The sequence below is a fragment of the Neovison vison genome, chromosome 10 (genome assembly GCF_020171115.1).
Source record: "Neovison vison isolate M4711 chromosome 10, ASM_NN_V1, whole genome shotgun sequence".
In the NCBI taxonomy this organism is placed as follows: Eukaryota; Metazoa; Chordata; class Mammalia; order Carnivora; family Mustelidae; genus Neogale; species Neogale vison.
The window spans coordinates 39,677,653-39,700,831 of record NC_058100.1 but is presented as its reverse complement, the minus strand read 5'-3'; the positions used below and the strand labels follow the sequence as shown (position 1 = coordinate 39,700,831).

General features: G+C 46.0%; 1 protein-coding gene across 8 annotated transcripts in view; it reads right to left on the bottom strand.

Annotated features, from left to right (window-relative positions):
- The window catches only part of SDCCAG8 (SHH signaling and ciliogenesis regulator SDCCAG8), a 228,725-nt gene that overhangs the window by 33,401 nt on the left and 172,145 nt on the right, over positions 1–23,179 (bottom strand). Inside the window, exon 17 of one of the 8 annotated variants that reach the window (XM_044267043.1) lies at positions 15,624–15,685. The exons of 6 other annotated variants lie outside the window; for them this stretch is intronic. In XM_044267043.1, the coding sequence (XP_044122978.1) occupies positions 15,634–15,685 (52 nt within the window). In that variant the 3' untranslated portion in view covers positions 15,624–15,633. Of the gene's footprint in view, positions 1–15,623; positions 15,686–23,179 lie in introns of those variants that run through there. One more of the 8 variants, XM_044267046.1, reaches the window with a different exon arrangement.

Below are 23,179 nucleotides of genomic sequence, written 5' to 3'. Positions count from 1 at the left end.
AGCTCCGGCCACAGCGACTACCCAAATACATTAGATACCGGCCCCTCCCCTCCCAGAGGTCACAGGGCTTCTAGAAAGACCCCTGCACATGGGAAAGGCAGGCAGCAAACAGGTGTGTGAGGGGCGGGCCTGGGTGCAGGTGCGCAGTCTTCGACTTCAGATGAATTCATTCAAGAAAGCTACTCCGTTGACTCCACAGCATCGTGTACTACTGATGAACAAAAAAAGGCACAACGGTCCATTTATATGCCCCAATAACCCTGAAATAGAGGAACTGAAATGGACCGTCTCACTGGTAACAAAGGTTTCAGTGCAATCAGTTTCAAAACACAGCAGATTGGTAACGTACTTCCAATCTGGCTCGACGTGCCAAGAAAGAGAAAGTGTTTCCCATCGAAGCACATTCTTTGAAGACTGAGAAAATGGACTTCTAAACCCTCTCAAGGACTCCGCTAGTCATGCCACAGACAGTCAGCAGGACCGGCTGGCTCCTGGAGCCCCAGGGCAGGACTGCAACAGAGACCGCAGAGCCGCCGCCTTCCCCAAGCAGCGCGGGGGATCCCGAGGCCCGGGACACCTTGCCCACCACAGCCGGGAACAGTCGGGCTGACCCACTGCACTTCCTCTTTGATCAACCTTATATCTGACTGTATTTTAGTAAATTATCCATGTAGTTGTATTTTGACAGCTCTCTTTACAGCAGTAAAACAAAATGTGTGCATCGCAAATGGCAAAGATTCAAATTTCAGCTATGTTTATCCAAAATAGCACTGAACTGCTTCTGTACTTATGCTATACTGCCTACAGCTTCACGGAAGGGAAGACAGATGGGATGAATTTAGCAGGGAAACAGCTGTGGCTTGAAGAAGAGACAAGCAAAAGTTTTGCTATCAGGCTTCATTATGTATCAAGGTACCAGTAAAATGTGTATCCGTAAGGCAGCCAAAAAGTGTTTTTCATTTGACTAGTGATAATTACCCTTTCTCAACAGCTGACAATGTTCTAAGTGGCATTAAATAGGTATAATAATTAGGCAATAAGCTACAACAGGCACTGGCTCGCTGGGAATCGCGGTTCCCCTCAGGTGAGCTGGAAGGTGCGGGCCAGGGGCTGCGGACTTCAGCCCCTGGAGGGACGCAGCGAGGCCGCCGAGGGGGCTGGGGGCAGCGCATACAGATAGGACACGGGAGAGAGAACCCCCCCAGGTGAGACCAGACAGTGGGAGCTTCTTGGCGTGACTGTGACGTCACCGAAAGAAAGTCACTCACCCACCCTCCAGCCTTATCATCGGACTCTTCATGATTAACTTGCCCCCTTGGCCCATTGGCCCCCCACCCTTCACCCCCCCCCCCAGAACTACAATTCCTCCAGCTCCTGGAAATGGAGCTTTGGGCTGCTAATCCTCCAAAACATCCTTGTCTATGTTAACATGTCCAATGAGATGTTCCCCAAGACCGGGCCCATGTCAACTTTCAGAGGAGAGGAAGTTTCCGGGCTTCACGGCGTTGAGGTGGTGATCAGTCACTTTGCCAGTTAAGACGGCTTGGCTGAACCAGCCCTGGCTGGCGCGGGTTCCATCCCGACCTGCGGCCTCAGGGAACGCTGACAGTCGTGCACGAGACCCTCCAGTACAAGGAATGCTTGTGGCACAAACTCTGTGTTTAAGAAACCGTGCATTTTGTGGGGTGTATATATATACATACACACACTGATATAGCTGTATATTATTAACACCTGATAAATTGCTCTGAAATACATTTTTTATAAATCTAATTTGTGCCACACTGATGAATAGCAGCCTCGAGCCCCACCAGATCTGCAACGTGGATACTGCCACGGTGACAGGAAGGAGACAGAGCCTAAAAAAGGAACATACTGAGACATCCAGGCAATAGGGCTGGTGTGACAGTGACACTTGGTGGCACAAGGTTTACCCCACCGCCTCCGAGCCGTAACACGTGGGAAGCATTAACCTGCTCAACAGCCCGTGCAAACAGACGAGAACACTGCCTTCCTGAAGGTAACACCATCACCCCCTCTTCGCGCTTGTGCAAGGACATGTACTTTTTCTTTTTTCTTTCACGTACACCCATCGTCCCCCAGTAGCCTTTTTGTAAGGCTCCTCCACATTTCCAGTGACTTTTGTTCCTGGCAACACTTCTCGGGACTCTCCCTGACCACGACTGGACAAGCCCCCTCTTGGTCACTGGGTCCACTAGGACCATCAACTCTGCTGGAGACAGGAAGGTGGTGTGCAGAGCGAGTGCAGAGGCCCTGGAGTGAGGCACCAAGTGTGACATCACAGTAAACGGTCAGTACTTAGCAACGGCATTTTTTACTATGGGGAGAAAGGATTTTACTGAATTACCCTTCCTGCCATTCCCTTATTTCAAATTACCGCTACTCTTCTTTGCCTTCTCCTTATTCATCAACCTGCCTTGAATTTAAGGTAACAGAGACATATCTGAGAGTGTGATTACTTTAGGCTCTCTACCACATTTTATCCCGTTGATTAGCCCGTGAGGTTTTCACAGAGACACCGTTAGGCGTAAGAAACACACACGACGCTGACGCCACGTACTTTGGGTCTCAGTTCAGAACTGACCGGATGCTCCTTGCGGGACCACAGTTGTGGTTTAGGGGTAGGACAGCGGCTCAGGGAACACAGAGAATGAGAACATGGAGCGATCCTGTGTCTCACTGGTACCACAGCAGGCACTTCTCAAAAACCAGCGTCATGCAGGGCGCCTGGGTAGCTCAGTCAGTCAGGCGTCTGACTCTTCATTTATGCTCAGGTCATGATCTCAGGGTCCGGAGATCGAGCTCTGTGCTCAGCGGGGAGTCTGCCTGGGATTCTCTCTCCCCCTCTGCCCACCCCCCCGCCCCCTGCTTGCTTGTTCACGCTCTCTAAAATAAATAAATACATAAATAAATAGCGATTGGCATTGTGAGAGCTAAAATATTCCTAAGGTTCTTCACATCAGTATCCCTTCTTCACAGACGTGGGTTTTGGGTTCTGCCTCTGTCATGTGGTACCTGTGTGACCTCACTGTGCCTCAGTTTCCTGAGTAGCACTTGCCTCATAGGATGGATATAAGAATTAAATGTGTTAATAACGTTCTTAGAACAAGGACAATGGCCGGTGCGTAGTAAGTACGATCTAAGGTTAGCTACTGCTATAATAATGAGAATCCTAATGATGACTTATTACATATGTACGATGTGTTGCATAATTAGGTAGACTGTAATCATCATTATTGTAAGGGGTGTCAGCAAATTTGTACACAGCAGCAAGAGCTTTAGTACAATGTGTAATGCTGTCAAACCATGGGAACTGGAGGTCACCTAGTGTGGAACCAGGATCGCTGAAGGCACGAAATGAGAGTAGAGACAGGGCCCTGGGTGCACCAGGCTGAAGGTGGGGATGAATTTCTCTTGTAGCAAAAATCTTAAGATCCTCATCTGAAACAGCCAGACTTCTTCCCAAGAAGTCTGCGCCCCAAATTAGTGACTTGGTCAGACCCACACGAAAGTCAAGCTCACATGGAGCCGTGTCCTATCCTCTCGAGACATACTGGGATGTCTCCCAGGATGGGATGGATGGATCTCCGTCCCTACCAGGAGACTTGATGCTATGCCTGACAGAGAGAGATCCGCTGGGTATTGCAGCTGGAAAGAGAAGAAACACACGGCAGTCCAGCGGCAATGCGGGCTCAGTACAAGCCAACAAAGCCTCTGTCTCTTGCTTTCCTCACAGCGTAAGTGATGGTAACCCCCTCTGATAAGCACTTCACCAAGGGGATGGAGCGTGCCGAGCGAAATTCATACAGCATGAGGTTGCAATTCCACACAGAAATGATCTCTCTTTAAAGAATCAATTTTGAGGGGCGCCTGGGTGACTCAGTGGGTTAAAGCCTCTGCGTTCAGCTCAGGTCATGATCTCAGGGTCCTGGGATCAAGCCCGGCATCTGCTTCCTCCTCTATCTCTGCCTGCCTCTCTGCCTGCTTGTGATCTCTGTCTGTCAAATAAATAAAATCTTAAAAAAAAAAAAAAAAGAATTTCGACTGCCTTCAATCGATATGTGTTAAGGACAAAAGCTAAGACGAATGCGACAGTGAACTTAGAGACGGACTTTGACATCAACCACCAACATTACAAATGTCATATTTGCACAAAGACTGCCACCAGCAGAAAGTTCCGAAGTAAATACACTGCATTTAAAAAACCGTTTCTCAATGCTGATGAAGCCGTTATAAATATGGAGACGGGTGGGGCAAGCAAAGCCAAAGCGTTTTTACTTCAAGAGTGGAATCTCTCCATATCTCTTCTGCAGGGCTCTTGCGTTACATTTAAGAAGAAAGAACACTGCCTTGGATGCAAAACCCACTATGAAACAACGAAGACCTTTACGTGGCTTATCTCTAGTTTGCAATAATTTCCACTGTTGACTGGACACGGAGAATGAAACTTCTTTTGTGTCTCCAGGATCAACAAAGGAGACTCAGCGAACTTGACCATTTGTAGGATTCTTTCCATAAAGAAAAATTAGGAAATAATTGATAAGCTAATTGTGATGAAGCAAGACACCCATTCATTACTCCCAAGCACTAATGTTTCCAGCATGTGTGATGAATACCTATGATTTCTCCATCCGTTTTCATTTTTGGAAGTTCATCTCCATATATTCTGCGACAATCTGCTCCCCTAGAATTGGGAATTTGAATAGAGCAGATTTGGTTGCTTTTTTTTTTCCCCCCAGATGAATGCACAAAGACCCTTAAAAAACAAACGTTCTTTAAAAGACGGCACGATAAGTGTATTTCACATTAAATAAAAATATAGCATCTACACCAAAAGACTTTCAGGCTGAACTCTGGCCATTCCCCCTCCCTCAAGCCCAGTTCTACAATAGGAAGTTAAATAAAAGCATAATAAAAGGTCCAGGAAAAGCATAATGAGAAAGAGGGGATAAAGAGGGAAGACTGCCCCTCAGAATAAAAAGAAAAGGAAGAAAAAAACCTCCCTCTCATCAAAAACAAAAAGTAAACTACTTTCCCTGGCCCCACACCCCTTTCTTAATGCTGGGAATGACCCACTTTGACCTAGGTATATTAGAATAAAAACAAAGGTGAAAAGACTGGTTTTCCTTATGTCTATGTGTGAAAAGAACCACAGACACAGCCAACAGCTCACTCTAATGTCTTCTAAGAAATCATTTTCTGAAGCAGATTCTCCCACACTAGCTTCATTATAACTGATGCACCCATTTTTTAAAAAATACTACTTATTTTGCCCATCTCTGCCCAAATCTGTCATCTGACTCTGTTCCAGAAATGCCCCCCACGGCTTTTATCTCTCAGTACACCCAAAGGCCCAGTGGACTCGGAGCACGCGCGACCCACACCATCCACAGACGGTAAGGGCGTGTCCCGGCGGCCAGGGCAGGATCAAGGGTGAACAGACCTAATGACGTCGGGCTTTCCCTTTCCGTTAATCCGCGAGAGAGGAGGGGAAGGAGGGGACTTTCCGTCCAGACAAACTCGACGGATCAGCAGTTGGAGGACACACCCAACTTGGATGGTGAGACCAAGGAAGGGGGCCAGTGACCCAAGCTCCCCCCTGCCTACCACCCCTTCTCCCCCGACCCCGCCCCCCAGAGTAGTCACTGGGCTCCCTGCGTCTTCGGTCCTTGCTCCCTGAATACACCTGCCTTGGGTGCAGAGTCCATTCTGACCCCTTTTTCATCTCCTTAGGGCCCAGGATCGTGCCCAACCAAATCCTGGGAGAGATCTGAAACTGCTGGTTTGTTGGGTAATATTTTCAAATGCACGCTGCCCTTGAAGTGTGGCGCAGGGGTTCTAACACACGGAACCGTGCTTTATAAGCGCTCCCAGGGAAATTTACTACAGCCATTATGTTGCTAAGTGAAGAATGACCACTTAGCTAATCCATTTTGGAAATTTGGATTTAATATATCAGGTTTGCCTAAAGCAAGATATAGGGACACCAGCTTGGCTTTCTATCAAGCTCAATTTGGAGTAAGATATTTTGATTTAGGGTCATTTATTAAATTTCAGAACCTCCAGTTTCTTAGCACAAATTAGTGTGAGCAAGATAGATGGAAGTAACGCAATTAAGTGTTTAGCAGTTGGCCTACTTTTCCATGTTAGGAGAGAAAGAGACCTCAAAATCACCTAGAAATTTTTTTGTTATAGCTTTTTTTTTTTTTAAGATTTTATTTATTTGAGAGAGAGAGTAGGAGAGAGAGAGAGCCCGCATGACCATGAGTTGGGGAACAGGGGGCAGGGGGAAGAGCAGAGGGAGAGGGAGAAGCAGACTCCCCACTGCGCGGGAAACCTGACCCAGGGCTGGATCCTGGGACTCTGGGATCATGACCCGAAGTGAAGGCAGATGCTTAACTGCCTGAGCCACCCAGGCACCCCCCGTTATGGCTTTTTTTAAAAACTTTTTATTCCTGGGGTGCCTGGGTGGCTCAGTGGGTTAAAGCCACTGCCTTCGGCTCAGGTCATGGTCTCAGGGTCCTGGGATCGAGCCCCGCGTCAGGCTCTCTGCTCAGCGGGGAGCCTGCTTCCCTTCCTCTCTCTCTACCTGCCTCTCTGCCTACTTGTGATCTCTGTCTGTCAAATGAATAAATAAAATCTTAAAAAAAAAACACTTTTTATTCCTTCATTCTGAAATAGAAAGATTCCCTTCTTTTTTTTAGTAGCTTAAAAAATGAACATTTATTATTTTTTTAAACATTTTTTAAAAATTAAATTTATTTATTTTCAGCATAACAGTATTAATTATTTTTTCACCATACCCAGTGCTCCATGCAATCCATGCCCTCTATAATACCCACCACCTGGTACCCCGACCTCCCACCCCCCGCCACTTCAAACCCCTCAGATTGTTTTTCAGAGTCCATAGTCTCTCATGATTCACCTCCCCTTCCAATTTCCCCCAACTCCCTTCTCCTCTCCATCTCCCCTTGTCCTCCATGCTATTCGTTATGCTCCACAAATAAGTGAAACCATATGATAATTGACTCTCTCTGCTTGACTTATTTCACTCAGCATAATCTCTTCCAGTCCCGTCCATGTTGCTACAAAAGTTGGGTATTCGTCCTTTCTGATGGAGGCATAATACTCCATAGTGTATATGGACCACATCTTCCTTATCCACTCATCCGTTGAAGGGCAGAAAGATTCCCTTCTTTTAATATAGTTGTACTTTTCTTTAAAACCGTGCCCTACGTTTTTCTTGTCTTACGCATCATGGCATTTTTATTATAAGCAATATATATCACTTTAAAATTAATACTGATTTTGGTTACTGAAACTCATACGAACCCTGCTACAAAGGTATTCCGTTCTACCTCCCCCAGGAAGTTTTCTGACCACTGGACACCCACACTATGAATGACACATCCGGGGGGTTTATCGAAATCCTGACCACATAAATGGCCCCATCAGGCTGTGAGGTGCTAAGCCGCTAACTATCCAAGATGCAGGAGCCAGGAAAGAGGTCTCTGCAGCTGCGCCCACCAGCCAGTGGGGGACACAGGCCTATGTACCTGGGAGACCAGGCTCTGGATGGAGCAGGAGTTTAGAAATCTCAGTGATCTCATAATGTAACCTCTGGCGAAGGTTTCCCCCAGCACTCGTTGCAACTCTGCTTTGGTTTCGGGCTTCCGTGTCCTCCCTGGTCAGGCCTGCGTTGCCCAGAATCTTGTCCATCGAAAGAGCATCCCCCCACCCCCACCCTCCATATCTGATCAACCTTGATATCTGATCAGTATTCCTCCTCCTTTCACTGTGCCCCAGGTGGTGTGTATGAGGCCCACCCTGCCCACCTTCTGGAAGAATCCTGTTGGGCTGGTTTGGCCAGAATGCACTTTCTGTCACTTTCCATATCCTGATCACAACCACCCCCCCACCCCCCCACCCCCCACGCCCACTCTGTCCCGCTCCAGGCCTGCAAACCCCCACTTTTCCTTGCTGAATTTGAAATCCAGGCCTGTTCTAGACTGAGGTCTTTCTCCCCCTATTTGCAAGACTTCCTGAATACAATTGTTTTTACTGCCTTAACTCCTCTCAGGTTCCGATTTTTCCTTGACACCTCCCCCAGGCCTCACTCTGTCCCTCTGGAGAACAAGCTCATGACTATGAATAATAATAAATGACATAAGAACATATTAAGCTTAGGGGCGTCTGGGTGGCTCAGTCAGTTAAGCGTCTGCCTTCCGCTCAGGTCCTGGGATCAAGTCCCACATGGGGCTCCCAGCTCAGCGGGGAGCCTGCTTCTCCCTCTGCCTGCAGCTCCCCCTCCTTGTGCTCTCTCTCTGACAAATAAATAAATAAAAATTCTAAAAAAAAAAAATAAAAAAGAACCTATTAAGCTTAGCTAGAGCCAAATCCTTATTAGCCACCCCAAAACGCTACTTTTCTTATTCTTACTTCAGCTACGCCTCCTAACACCCCAAAGGGGCCCGGTGCCAGACCGTAGTGCCCCGGACTGCAGGGCAGGGAGAAATGCATTCAGAGCGGATGCATCACCTGCGCGGCCCAAGACGACCCCACGTGAGGGACCCCCCTTCGCCCTGGTGACAGCGTGAGCCCACCCACAGGAAGCGGAATTTCCGCTCCGCGACCATGGTTCTCAGGTGCTCTGCTCCGCCTCGGGGTCTCACACTCATCGTCTCAAAGGGAAGACAATACTAATAATCCATTTTGCACAGCGCATCCGAAGAGAAGGATCTATTTCATGTTTTAAAGGTCACTGAATATATAACAGCTAGATAGTTGAAGCAAAATACCATATTCATCAGTGAAATAGGAAAGTTTAGCAGCACTCATCTGTTCTCATTTTAAATTTACCACAGTATGTAAATGAGAGGATTTAAAAAAGCACCAAGCAAAAATCTGAGCTAGGTGCGAATGAAAAGCACAATCAGAAGCAAATTTGTGAGCCTGAAGTGCAGGAGTTTGCCAAATGGGCTGGTGCTTAGATTTTACTACTAATCTGAGTGTATGTAAAGCCAATAGAAAGATCCCAATTATTGTTAAATACCCAGAGTAGAAATTTGCTGCTAAACTGCTGTATAGTATCGGTCTCAGGTTGGCTTTTGTAAACATCTTACTGTACGCGCCGCCACGATCAGAGGAGCACCGCACACGGAGCTGAACTTTAAACACACAGTCCCAGTCACACAAAAAGAGTCGGAAGAAAACGAACGAAATACAATTGGGATTAGAGACAGAATGACCTGATTTTAGAAAGATTTTGCAGTAGTTGGGAGAATCTGCTTCCCCGGAAATAGCAGTTTTTCTACCCACTTAACATCTCAAAATACAATTGATGGCAAAATGAGACAACCTGACCGTTCTTCATAGGAGTTTTTGGGCTCAGAACACGTTCGCCATATCAGACATTCACACCCTAACAGGGCACGGAGGCGGGGTTGTGACTCACGTTCTGGTAGGTCTTGGTGGGTCAACGGGTCACCTTGAGACATCAGCCCACTGTCAAAACAACACCCTGTCCGCTTTCTATGGAACAGACTATCTTCGAAACCCAAAATGATTCATCTGACAAGAAGCCAAAGGGAAGGAGTGTTGTGTTCTCTAACCCAAGGGTGAGGAGTCGGGACGCCGGGTGTTCATGCTAAGCTAACCCTGCAGACTTGGCCTGGGTCCCTGCGTCCGCCACACGTGTGGAATTTCAAGACGGAAAGGGCCGAGGCAACCACGGGGCCCAGGCTGAGGGACAAGGAGACAGACCTCACATGGGTCGGGATCGAATGCTGCGCCACAGCCAATTCTGCGACAAGACTGAGCAGAGAGCCCAGGCTAACTTCCCAGACTCTAACGATGCCTGCGATTCCTTCCTTCTCCCTCAAGTTACATCAGGACCTTTATTCAACTCTGAAAAATGGGGATAGCGAAATAAATGTCTTCTCTACCTCCTAATGCTTCATCATTGGCCACGTCTCACGCCTGCCGTTCTAGGCAGTAGGACTCTGGTGGTGAGCGAGAAAGACAAGTCCTCACCTCGTGGCCCCTATGTTCTAAGCAAGCAAAGGAAACAGGGTGAGTATGGAGAACGGTGGGTTAGGAATTCTCCAGCATTTTGAGGGTCTGACCAAGGATGGGACCTAGAACTTTGCCCGGCACAATGCAGGCACTCAACAACTAATGGGCTCTGCTTCCCAGAAAAAGAAATGAATAAACATTAAATTTTGCATCCATTTTTGGAAGATTCACAGCCCATCTATGGATTTCAGCTTGAGAATTTCACTGCAGGGATGCCTGGGTGACTCAGTCATTGGGTGTTGGGTGGCTGCCTTCAGCTCAGGTCAGGGTCATGGGGTCCTAGGATCAAGCCCACGTCGGGCTCCCTGCTCAGAGGAGTCTGCTTCTCCCTCTCCCTCTGGCCCTCCCCACCCCGTTCATGCTCACTCTCTCAATAAATAAATAAAATCTTAAAAAAAAAAAAAAAAAAAGGAATTTCGTTGCAGAGGGAAAGGAGAAGAGGTCTATTAGGGTGATAAAGCCGGGGAAGGAGAAGGGCCTGAGAACCAGGAGGAAAACATGATGAAAACAGATCATTATAAGGCAAAGAAATAAGTGCTGGGACAAGAAGTCAAAAGGGCAAAATGGACAAACGGACGGAGGGAGCTAACCCCTCTTGGGAGGGTTTGGTCAGGGAGGGTTTCTGAGAAGAGGGAGAACCTGAGCAGAGACTTTTCTTCAATTTTTTTTTTTTTTTTTTTTACTGTTTACATTTCCTTTTACAAAAATAACATGTGCTCGGTGCAGAAAACTTAAAAATTTTTAGACAATGTGAAGAAAACACACCAATGACCCCCCTGCTTGGAAACAGCCAATGTAAACTATGACATCCCTCCACCTCCTACACAGGTGTGTAACAGGATGGAAAACAATTTATTCACTAGGTGTTTGGAAGAAATAACTTGATAATCTGAGAAGATTCCAGAGGGACTGCTGAAGTTTTGTGTTCATCTGGCCTCCTAGGGACCTTTCTCAAATGCTGGGTCATGGCCCACTAGAAGGTCATAAAATGAAAAATATGGATTGCAGTCTTAAGAACTGTTTTACTAAACTTCCTTTTGCTCTGTGTGTGTGTGTGTGTGTGTGTGTGTGTACAAGGCTGTAATGTTAACTTTCTCTTTTACTCGGGATCCAGGCTAGTTTGAATGTACGTGCATTTGAGGCAGTATTCTCATAAGAGAAAGGTAAGGAATTAGTGTCCCCACAATGTGACAAAGCAAAGACACTGAAAGTGATAGGAAGAGGGTAAGCCAAAGAGAAGACAAAGGTTCCTGAGTGGAAATACAGCCTAGAAGGGACTTCGAAAGCAAGAACCATATCAACGGAGACTGTGGTCATGTTGTTTCTAAGGGACGTGTGGTGTAAATGCTCACCATCTTCTTTCTTATAATATCCTCCACAGCAGCGTCCATGCCGACCAGTGCTTTGTGCATATGAAGTCTTCTGGAGAACTCAGAGAGATGCCGAGTTCCATATACGAGTTGGCAGAGAGCAGAAATTGAGTCCACATGTGTGGGATATAAAAGCTAGAGTGTGAAGAAGATATTTTGGGTATATATCTGTATCTATTTTTTTGGCAAAAGTGGAATCATATAAGATATACTACTTTTATCCTATTTCCCCTTGGAGATATGGAGATATTTTGAACATCTGTCATGTCAATAAATGCTTTACTGCGAACAAGCGATGTTCTTGGCATTTTAGAATTCCATTGTGGGGAATTTACGTAAGCTGTTTATGTAACCAGTGTTCTAATGTTGGACATTTTGACTATTTGATTTAATATTTTGATTTGGTGATTTTCAATGCCCTTCTCTTAGAAACAAGACTACTCCTTAGAGTAGGACTGGCCAAGGAGAGGTATTTATACTTTTTCGCTATACTGTATTATCTACTTAGTGTCTGTTCTATAAAGGAGGGCCCTTTTACCAGCACCAAGGCCAGGGGCAGGCGTATGGTGGGTGTAGTGTCGAGAGCAGGGAGCAGCCCGGCTGGGAGGTGAAGGAAGCCCATACCCTGGCCATGCTGGGAATCAGTAAATCAGCTACAATCTCTCTTCTGATACAATTCTTGAAACCCAATACCTGGGATTTAAAGTTCTTCTTGTTAAATCTACAAATCTAGTTTGAATAGTCATAGAAATATATGTAAATCTGAAAACAAAAATTAGACTTGCTTTAGGGAAAATTTAAGCCAAACGGAAATATGACTAATATTTGTCATTTTAAGTCATTGGCTTAAGTCATAAGGCCTCCCGCAGGCTCATTCCCAGGGATATAGAAACGTCACTGAAGGGGTACCCAGGAGGCTCAGTCAGTAAGCGCCTGACTCTTGGTTTGAGCTCAGGTCATGATCTCAGGGTCATGAAATCGAGCCCCATGTCAGGCTCCGCACTGTGTATGGAACCTGCTTAGGATTCTCTCTCTCTTCCTCTGTACCTCACCCACTTGTGCACACCCTCTCTCTTTAATAAAAATTAATTAATTTTTTTAAAAAGTCACTGGGATTTAGACCAAAGAAACAGGTACTAATAGTCATAGTTAGGAGGAAAATTACCTGATTCCTTTCTTCTCATCACTTCTCAGTACTAGCCAGCTACCAGCCAACTTTACCTCCTAAATACTTCCCCAATCCACTGCCTCCCCTTCATCTCTACCGCAGGCGCCGATCACTTCCTGTCTGCTTTCCCAGCCCTGTTGCCCACTCTTCATTGGTTCCCCCAAGACCAACAGGACACAGAGACAGGTAGGTCCCTGGCACGGACCTGCAGTGTATTCCTGCTTCCCACATTCCAACACTGCCCTGTGTGTCCTTTTCGTGTGACGTCACTTCTCTCTCCAGGTTTCCTCCCTGCCTGGCATGAGCCTTGCCTCTAAAGTTAAATTTTGGGGGCGCCTGAGTGGTGCAGTCCATTAAGCACCCAACTCTTGGTTTTGGCTCAGGTTGTGATCTCAGGGTCGTGAGATGGAGCCCCACGTGGGGCTCTGTGCTCAGTGTAGAGTCTGATTAGGGCCTCTCTCTCTCCCCCTCTGTTGACACCCCGCCCCAAACTCTCTAATAAATAAATTTATTTTAAAATAAATAAATACAGTTTTGGTGTTCCTTCTTCCAGAAAGTCCTCCAACATCTCCCAGGCCTGGTTTGTGCCTCTCCTCAGTGGCCTTTTGTGGATACACACACCTCTTTGCTAAAGTCTTTACCATTTGGGGCCTGTGGGACTAGGGTGAGGGCTTTATACCTCTTTCTCCAGAGAACAGAGGTCAGCGATTGTTTAATTTTGTAGCTCTCCATGGCCTGTGGTTCCTATCGTGTAACAGGTATTCAGTTTCCTGTGTCTGGTTTTTGTTGTTGTTGTTGCTTTAGATGGACCAAACCATATTATAGCTTAAAGGGTCAAAAAACGGTGAATAAAGCCAGGTGAGTTCAAATCCCACCGGACTGGTGGAAACAAACAAGGGCACACATGCAATCAGTATGTCGGAATACTAACCATTAGCTAACAGCATTTAAATGAAAACAACTTCAGTTCCTAGAGAATTATTCATTAATTCAATAGAGTTTTATACACTGGGACCTCGGAGATTGGGAACATGAGGTCACACTGAAGACTTCACAATCTGACAAGAAAGAATGTACAATGCCATGAGTGGGGTGCCCTAAAAGCTAGAAAACAGAGCATTGGAAACAGGAGTGACTAAGTACCAAGGATTAAGCAGGGACAGTCCCTGGGGAGAGCTCAGATTTTTGGTGAGCCCACCCTTTCCAACCCTGCAAATCCTACCCCAAAAGCAGTTATCATGTGAGATATCTGGAGACAGGCCCAAGTACATCTTACAGCCTTTCCTTGGGGTCATCTGCTCTCCATGCTCAAGAGGGGGAGACCTGGAACCAAGAAGGGAGCGTGGACCCCGGGGGGAAGGGCCCTGCCTGCGCTGCTCACCTGCACTGGCCCAGGCCTTCCTGTTCTGGCAAAAAGCCCAAGGAGTCCAGGAACCTCTGACCCGGCCAGACCCAGCAGCTGAACACGGTAGCATCATTCAAAAGAAGAAATACAAATGCAACGCTAATGGCTTATGTTTTAAGGGACATGTGGAAAAACGGGAGCACTTCCAGACACAGGTCACAGAAATGATTATTTTAAAGTGGGAGATATAACAGAAGTTAAGTGTATTTGGTTGGAGCAAGAAATGATGCTCTCTTTCCAAGGATCATCTTCCAAGGGCTGTTCTGCCTGGCCACGGAAGACAAGAAAAATGTTCCCCTGCCTCGATTCTATGTCATCTCCTTGGCCTGTGATACAGAACACGGGCATTATGTAAAATGTCAAATTTGGCTGATTAAAAAAAAAAAAAAAAAAAACTCTCACCAGATTTGCAAGTTAACGGTCAGTCTTTAATATATTAGGCCACTGGGGAAACCAAAAGCTTGGAAAAATATAGAACTCATTCCAAATGCCATAAAATTTGTAAAGTCGAAGGTGTTTCCGTTAACTGCTAACAGCACTAACAAGCAGGTCCATTAACCATGACCTTCAAAGCTTAAGGACCAACTAATAACACAACGAGTAGTCCAATGGCCTGAACAGGATGAGAAGCTGTTCTAGTTTCAGCGAGATCAAAGCACATTTCATGGTTGTGATTAATATTTATCGTCTGCTCACTGGATATACATCATTACACAATAAAAATTTAGATTTGCGTTATGTGATGACAGTAATTAGACATACACATATTGAAGATTTTTTCCAAACATGAGGATATAGATAAGAGGTCATAAAATATTTTTTTTAAAAACTGGGGCGCCTGAGGCGCCTGAGTGGCTCAGTGGGTTAAAGCCTGTCTTCGGCTCAGGTCATGATCTCAGGGTCCTGGGATCGAGCCCCACATCGGGCTCTCTGCTCTGCGGGGAGCCTGCTTCCTCCTCTCTCTCTGCCTGCCTCCCTGCCTACTTGTGATCTCCTCTGTCAGATAAATAAATAAAATCTTTAAAAAAAAAAAGTTGCACATACACATCAAACTCTGTTTTGGCTCGTGATTGCTCCCCCTCCTTCAGTTGTGGCAGCTGAAAAAGGCAAGCTTGAAGATGCAAACCATTGCAGATTCACGGAGTAAGTGTCACCTCAGTGCCTGGTATGGGGCTACATGCTTGAGACACAAAAATGACCGGCATATGGGTCCTGCTCTCCATTGGTCGTTCAAAGAATAATTAGGACATCCTGGGCCCTTGACCAAAGTGCAGTTTGAACAAAGCACTGAGGAATGCAGAGGGTGGTTGAGGAAGGCTTCCCTGAAAAGATGACAGCTGACCTGACTCTTGAGAAACAAGAGGTCTTGAGGCCGAGAAGGAAAAGTTCCCAGATTTCAGGCAACATGGGCCAGAACATCCAGCCTGTGTGTTCTGGAAGCCCAGGGCTCATTCCGAAGCCCGCCGCAGGTCCCTGACACCACAGTCAGCATCGCCACAGTCCAGACTCACCTCAGGAGCATATGTATAAACACCAAATGAACAAATTAACGACCCGCACACATGCCTTCTTTCTGTGGATACTCAGAAATGATTCTAGAGCCCCGAGAAGAAGGAAGAACATAAACCAAAAATCCCTTTGGGGAGCCTGTGAACGGAGAGAAAAACAGATGTTTCTTCTCCTTGCCCATCTACAGCAACCCCCACCCCGTGGTCATGGAGAGGCCCCGCCCGCCTGTCACACGGACCTGTTTCTCCCGAAATGCATTCCACCACGCAGTCTCAGGTGCCTGGAGTCCCACAGCTCGGGGCTCACGGCCAGCGGGCAGACCTGGTACTGGGCAGGGCCTGCCCGTGCGCCCGCGGAGAGCAGCTCGTCCTGCCTGTGAGGTGGAGCACGGGGCTGGCCATGACATTGCGCTGTAGGGTCTAAACCAACTGCAGTGGCGATAAAGACCAGGGCTGGCTCCGCGTGAGGTAGGGATGAAAGATGATCACAGAGCTGTGAGAAACCACGCGGTCCTCAGGGAGGTGCCACGGTGTCACTTCCATGCCTAGACGGGTGACCCATCTCTAAACTCAGCCCCATGGGGCGGCTTGGAACCCTTCCTGCCACGTCCTTACCTCTTAGCTGTAAAATCTTCAAGGTTTACTGATGTTCTTCTTTATATTATTATTTCAAGGAAAGCCCACTTCAACTTTACAAAGAATCAATCATTGCTAAGACTTATCAAGGCTTTCATATGCTAATGCATGTTCCCCCGCAAAGAGAAGGTGTAGTTGATGCACTATGTCCCAAAGTAAATCCTGTATTGCTTTCTTCAAAGAACATTTTGTGGAACTGCTTGTTTATGAAATCCATATGGAAAGATGCTGCCCCATCCCTCTGGCCACAACAGATGTAGCAAGGGGGTGAGGAGGCAGCTATAAAGCATTATTGTGTGTGTGTATGTGTGTGTGTGTGTGTGTGTGAAGCAGTTGTGTACTCTAATCATCTTGGCAAATACTATGACCTAATTAAGAAAGGAAAACGAATGGATGCTTGGATCACAAAAAAATGATAAAAAGTAGAAAGATTTCACTCTCCTGATGGAGACAGAGATTAGTTGTTCATTACTTGTTGATTTCTCTGTTCATTAGCATTCTAGGAACGGGACTTAATGCATTCATAGTGCCCTTTAAAAAGCAGGCATGCTACCTTTCTGCCTACTTGTGATCTCTGTCTGTCAAATAAATAAATAAAAATAAATAAAAATAAAAAGCAGGCATGGGTTCTCAATTCAAGAATTTATTTTAAACTGTTTGGAAACCATTTGCATTTTCAGCAGCCCGACCTTCTAAGAAACCACTCCTTCTAGGATTTCATGCAAGGAAGAGATCAGCTCCCTAAAGAAAGCAGGGCTGCGGCATCCCCTGCCCACAGCTGCTCCCATCCCGAACTGAGTAGCAGGTCACTCGCAAATCTGTGGGCCAGCGGTGAATCTCTAGGCCGAACAGTGGCCACTGCTTTGAAGTTGGCTTCGTATAAGAACGTTCCACTGGCCCACCTTCTGGGTGGTGTGACGCTGCTCTTCTTAACCCAGAGGAAGAGAAAGCAAAAAGGGGACAGAGAAAGCTCCCTTTCTTCTGCCTCCAAGTTGGCTGCCTCCTTCCCGGTGCAAAGGGAAGAAAAAGTGTGCATGGGGAGTGCACTGCAGAGTCGTCTTCTGGAACGAGTGAGTTCCTATTTTGCACATTTTCATTTGTCTGACTCCAGCGGTTCCCTCCAAAGTAGAGCAGCAGCTCTCTCAAGGACAGCCACTTAGCCGGAGCATCTAGTGAGCCAACACTTTGCTTTGGTCTCTAGTAAAGGTACTGAATGAAGCACAGAGCACACTCAGTGCTTTTGGCCGCCAACCGCTAATCCCCAGTACCCCCGAGCCTGGTTCTGCTGCTTACATGAGGATGACTTAACGTTTGGTGAACTCAGAGATACGATTGTTAAAAAAAAGAGTTTGCTGATTCAGTGAAAACAAAGTAGAATGATTTAGAAAGAATCAACAAAGCAGAGGTTTTTTTTTTTTAAGTTTGTCAAGTTAATCGTGCATGAGATAATCATAAAAAAGACTTGGCGGGGGTGGGTGGCCCTGGGTGGCTCAGTTGGTTAAGTAGCTGCCTTTGGGTCATAATCCTAGGGTCCTGGGATTAAGCCCCACATTGGGCTTCCTGCTCAGCGGAGAGCCTGCTTCCCCCTCTCCCTCTGCCTCTGCCTGCAGCTCTGCCTACTTGTGCTATCTGTCAAATAAATAAAATCTTAAAAAAAAAAAAAAAAGACTTGGCGGGAGAGGGTCATTGAAACAGCAAATTCTGCAGGGAGCCTGCCTTATGTCCTTGGCTGGTTTAGAGATACCAAAATTGGATGCATCAAAAGATGAATTTGGGTGGGGTGTGCCCAGAAAAAAATGATGTGGCACAGAAAATCGGGTGGTCCGTACATAAAGAAAATGTCTCAGCCCAACACAGAGTTCATGATTTCCTGACCTTTGGATTAACCATCCAACCTCCGGTCTCGAGCTTTCTGGATTAGCCGGCTTTCCTAAACATCTGTTCACCTGCACGTACTATTTCGCTTTTGATGTTCACTTCTAGCCCACTTCCCTCCTTCTGGAAACCGGTAAGTCAGTGAGTGAGTTCGGCAGAAAACACGAGAGCAGCAGTCAGAAATCACAGATTCCAGTCAATCCCTGAACCTTCCGTCTCCGGGCCTGTCTCCTTACCCAGAAAGCGTCTGCTGTGGGGAGGGATGGAGGGCGAAAGGCAGATGCTGAGACCAGGGCGGTCACACTCATCTCTCAGGTGTCTTTGCTTCTCTAAAATGCCATTCTGTGCAGTTCAGCTCAGAGAAGACACACAGCGCTCCCAAAGACATTCAGTCATCTTTATTTAGAATTTAAAATAAAAATAGTCGGAAAATATATACAAATTTGTTGTGAATGTCAAAAGTAAGCAAATGTACTTGAGAAAGGTAATATTATTCCGAAATTTTTGCCACAGAGAATAAGATGGGAAGTGATATATATTCTTTCAATATAAAAATACAAGCTTAGATGTATAAGCATACCATATGTGTGCACACGTGTGTGCATATTTATATAATGATTCAAATGCGATTTAAGTTGCCCGCATAAAATTGATCACTTGTATCCTTATGACTTGCGAATGGGAAAAAAGTCTAAGATGCCACATCTCCAGTGTCCAGGCTTCCTGTGATAAACTTTTGGAAGGAGCTATATTTACTAACTTAGAGTTGCAAAGTGGACTGCAAAGCTTTCATTCTGGGAATAGCATGTGACAGAAAATTGTTGGAATATTTTCCAGCATCAATTTTAATTTTACAAGTACGAAACTACAAACAGCTCCTGACTGGAGAAGATCAACCGCTCAGAGACACAAACGCTGCCTTTGTTACAGTCCGAGTTCTGCAACAGAGCTACAACGAAAAAGTACGCTCAAGATTCAAGTTAAGTCACCGCTGACTTTTTTTGACAGCAACGAGGCTTGTCAAAAATTCATGCTTGCAGGTAAGATGGGAATTATCAGAGAGCCCTAATATTGTTTTGATATTTCTTTCATTTTCATCAGGATGGTACCTGAGTTACTCTTGGCGCCACAAAAATTAGACACAAAAAGTAGACTATGCTGTACAAAGCCAGGAGATGAAAGGGAACACCCACCCTCTTTTGAAATGACCATTTGCCACTTGTGAGTGGGAAAAGCAACTGTAATACTCCGTTTATAAGCTGCCTGAGCGTAGAGTCTATATCAATTTCAAGTTTTCTTTTATGATTCAGCTATTCCAAGAGTCTGAAAATATTTCATTAAAAATTAATGTGTTATCCACACAAATGGCAAATATTGAAAAATGGGAATATAAATACAAACTAATAAAAATAGTAAGTCTACTAATACTGAAGAGGAAGGAAGACAGGAGGGGGAGGCGAGCATGTGAAAGGGAGAGAGATTTTAAACATCCGGTTTCTATTCTAGACCGTTTATAGAAACAGACAGACACAGCACGCGGAAGCCAAATATATTCTCGGGCTCTGACAGGACTTGTTTTCTATCTTGTCATTATTCGTACTCTGTGCTTCCTAATACCGCTTCTCCAGGGCTCTGGATCTCCCGACCGGCCTGACCAGTCTTACTGGAGCTTGCACGCAGGGGAGCTGCAGAGGGCTGGGCGCGTTCCCGGAGCCTGGCTGCCCAGTGGGCTGACTCCCTGCAGCCACCGGCTCTCCCAGGAGCCCCTCCGGCACAGAGGCTCAGGGCCCCTGCTAGCGCATCCCCGCCTCCCCCACCCCGGCCCCGTGCATCCTTCCCAGACCCCTCTGGACGATTCTCTGAGGCTGGAGCGCAGGATCCCGGGTCTATCACGCGGAGGTAGGGAAGGATCCCTGGTCCAAGAAGGCAGGCACGAAGGTAACCCACCCACTCAACCTCCTTGTCTGCTCTTCCTAGAAGAGTGATTTCATGTCAAACAGCAGGCAAGGACCTACCTTATTCCATCTCAGCCCTCACAATCTAAATGCCATTGAGAGAAAGTCACATTGCTTACTAAACAGGCAGTCACGGACACACACTTGTCCCTACATCAAAATAACACACAATAGGGTTCTCCTATACCAAAGATAATGAGGGGACTATTTTGAAAATATGAAAGATTTGTTTATGCAGACTAGAAAAACATCCCTTTGCATCAAAATAAGTGTCCCTCTTTATTGCACACTCATTATTTTCTATAGAATTTAAATTGTACATGAAAGTATAATTGTGCCTTGTTTAATGTAAATTGATTGTCTCAATTATTGGGAAAGGATTTGAATTTTAATGGACTACTTTGCTGGAGATGTGCCAGGCAAATCAGCAAAAACTCTAATAGCTCTAACTGTGGAGGTACACAGCCAAACAGTCAGATAAATCAGGAAAGACGGTAGGTTCCAGAATCGATCCTAAAGTGGTCCGGAAGGGTTAGGAAGCTTTTCACCATGCACAAGAAATCAGCCGTTAACTTTCCATCTTAAAAGACCCTGTGACTGTGAGCCTATGATTTGGTTTCTCACTTTGAAAAAATGGTAAGATCCACCTCTTAGAACAAAGGACTTTTGTAGTTACACTTTTTTTTCTTTCCCTTAACATTCTTCCTTGCTACAAATTAGGTTATCTGTCAAAATCAGGGCTTTTCTCCAGAGGTGGAACAGACATAAAATGCAGTAGCCCCGTGTCACCCAGGCCCTGAGACACACTTGTAGATGACACTTCGGCCACCCTAGGAAGTTGGCCGCAGACGCATCCCCACAGATGGCCACCATAGCTACGGCCTGACCTATCTCCTTTCTTCTAATAAATCCAGGATCTACGAAGTCCAGCAATCTCCCGCACACTTACGATCATGGCCCAGAGCAGACCTTAGCCGTTTGGCTACCCAGATGGTTGCAACGTTGCTACAGTTAAATCATAACCAGCGATGCCTGAGGTATACAGACACATCTGCCCGAAACTGCCAGTCTCCTACGATCTTTTCCTCAAAGCTGCAGCCTCCAGAAGCAGGTGGAAAAATCACCTCTGGTCAGAGGAGGATGAACTGCACAGCCAAGTTTACACCTCAGCTATAAACCTTCAGGAACTTAACTGCTCTCTGAGATATCTGGGGCACTGAAAATACGACGTTTTAATAGGTTCACTCCTGAAAGAGCCTCTTTTTGCAACGGAAAACTGGCAGGGTTAATCTAGACACATATACAGATGTTAATGTATGGGGTAGAGATTAAGATTTGGGCCAGTGAATACAAATTTCTTCTCCTATTCATTAATCTTTCCTGAATGAATGTCTACGATGCTCAAGAAGCAAGTTGAATACAAGGCATTTCTTTTTATAACTGTGTCTAGAAAGAGCCATAAATTATGGCCAACTGTAGTTTTGACTGAGTTCTCCCTAAACGCTGATCCGGCTTGCAAAAAGCAACCTCATTAAGATAGTTCACTGTTTACATGTCCTATAACTTTTCTCTCTTTCTTTTTTTTTTAAATGAACATAGAGTTCCTGGCAACTAGATGTTTGATTAAAATTCTACATTTCAGGGGCGCCTGGGTGGCTCAGTGGATTAAAGCCTCTGCCTTCGTCTCAGGTCATGGTCCCAGGGTCCTGGGATCGAGCCCCACATCAGGCTCTCTGCTCAACGGGGAGACTACTTCCCCCTCTCTCTCTGCCTATCTCCTCTGCCTACTTATAATCTCTGTCTGTCAAATAAATAAATAAAAATCTTAAAAAAAAATTCTACATTTCAGGGGCATCTGGGTGGCTCAGAAGCGTCTGACTCTTGATCTCAGCTTGAGTCTTGATCTCAGGGTCCTGACTTCAAGCCCCACGTTGGGCTCCACGGTGGGCAGGAGCCTACTTCAAAAAAAATTCCATGATTTGTAATTAGTAAGGCTTAGATTTTGGATAGTACACCCCAACAGGATGAGTCTTAATATAATGCCACACCCAAGGCACACCGTTTCACTGTAGGAGCACAAAATCTGGCCCCAAGTGGGTATCTAGAAATGAAGAACCAAAGCAAAGCAACAGAACCATCACGGGAGAGAGAGAAGAATGTAAAGGTGAGAGGAGGGCCGGACAAAGACGGGAAAGGAGTGAAGGCGGCAGGTGAGCAGCCCCGGCTGGTGGGGACAGCAGGGGCAGGTCTGGCCTCTTTGATACCCATCCTTCCCCCAGCCCCACACTGCAGAGGCCTGGCTGAGCCTCACTTAGCAGCCAGAGTCAGCCGTCCCTCAGCTAGATGGATGTCTCCCTTCTTCTTTGCCTAGCATATAAATGCATTCAAATTTGCATTTAGTGGGAAAGAGGACTCTAAGGCTGCTTTTCTGTATTTCTATTTCAAAATCCCTTTAAAACACCTGCTCTTTTGGGGCACTTGGGGGGCTCAGTCAGTGAAGCGTCTGCCTTCAGCTCAGGTCATGATCCCAGGGTCCTGGGATCGAGCCCTGCATTGGGGCTCTCTGCTCAATGGGGAGCCTGCTTCTCCCTCTGCCTCTGCCCTACCCCCCCCCTTCCACACTCCCCTTGTGCTCTCTCTCTCTCAAGTAAATAAATTCAAAAAACAAAATCTTCAAAATACCTGCTCTTTAAACTGTTGCATGCTTTTCATGGATGATGAGAAGAAAATGGCTCTGCTCATGTTCACACACACACACACACACACACACACACACACACATACACATTGGAGGACTGTTGCAATTTTTCAAACCAATTAGTTTCTAGAAAACGAAAGCCCAGAAAATATCACTGTATATCATCAGGATATCATCCCCAAACCGTTCTCTTTAATCTGTTAAATCGTCACGGCCAGCCGTCTGCATGTTATCTGTGGCGAGAACATTGAATCAAACTGCTTCCCACCCCACCTCCACAATGTACAAGTTCAACTAAACAGAGGAAAACACTTTAAAAGGTCCAAGGGCATTGTTCCTGGTGGAATCACCTCAGAAGTTATTTTGCCCAAAATTACCAAAGAAACACTAAAAACAACACAGAATTCCACAAAGGGGTCCATTCATTATGTTCCAGATTGAAGATTTCAGGCTTTTGCGTCACGTTAGA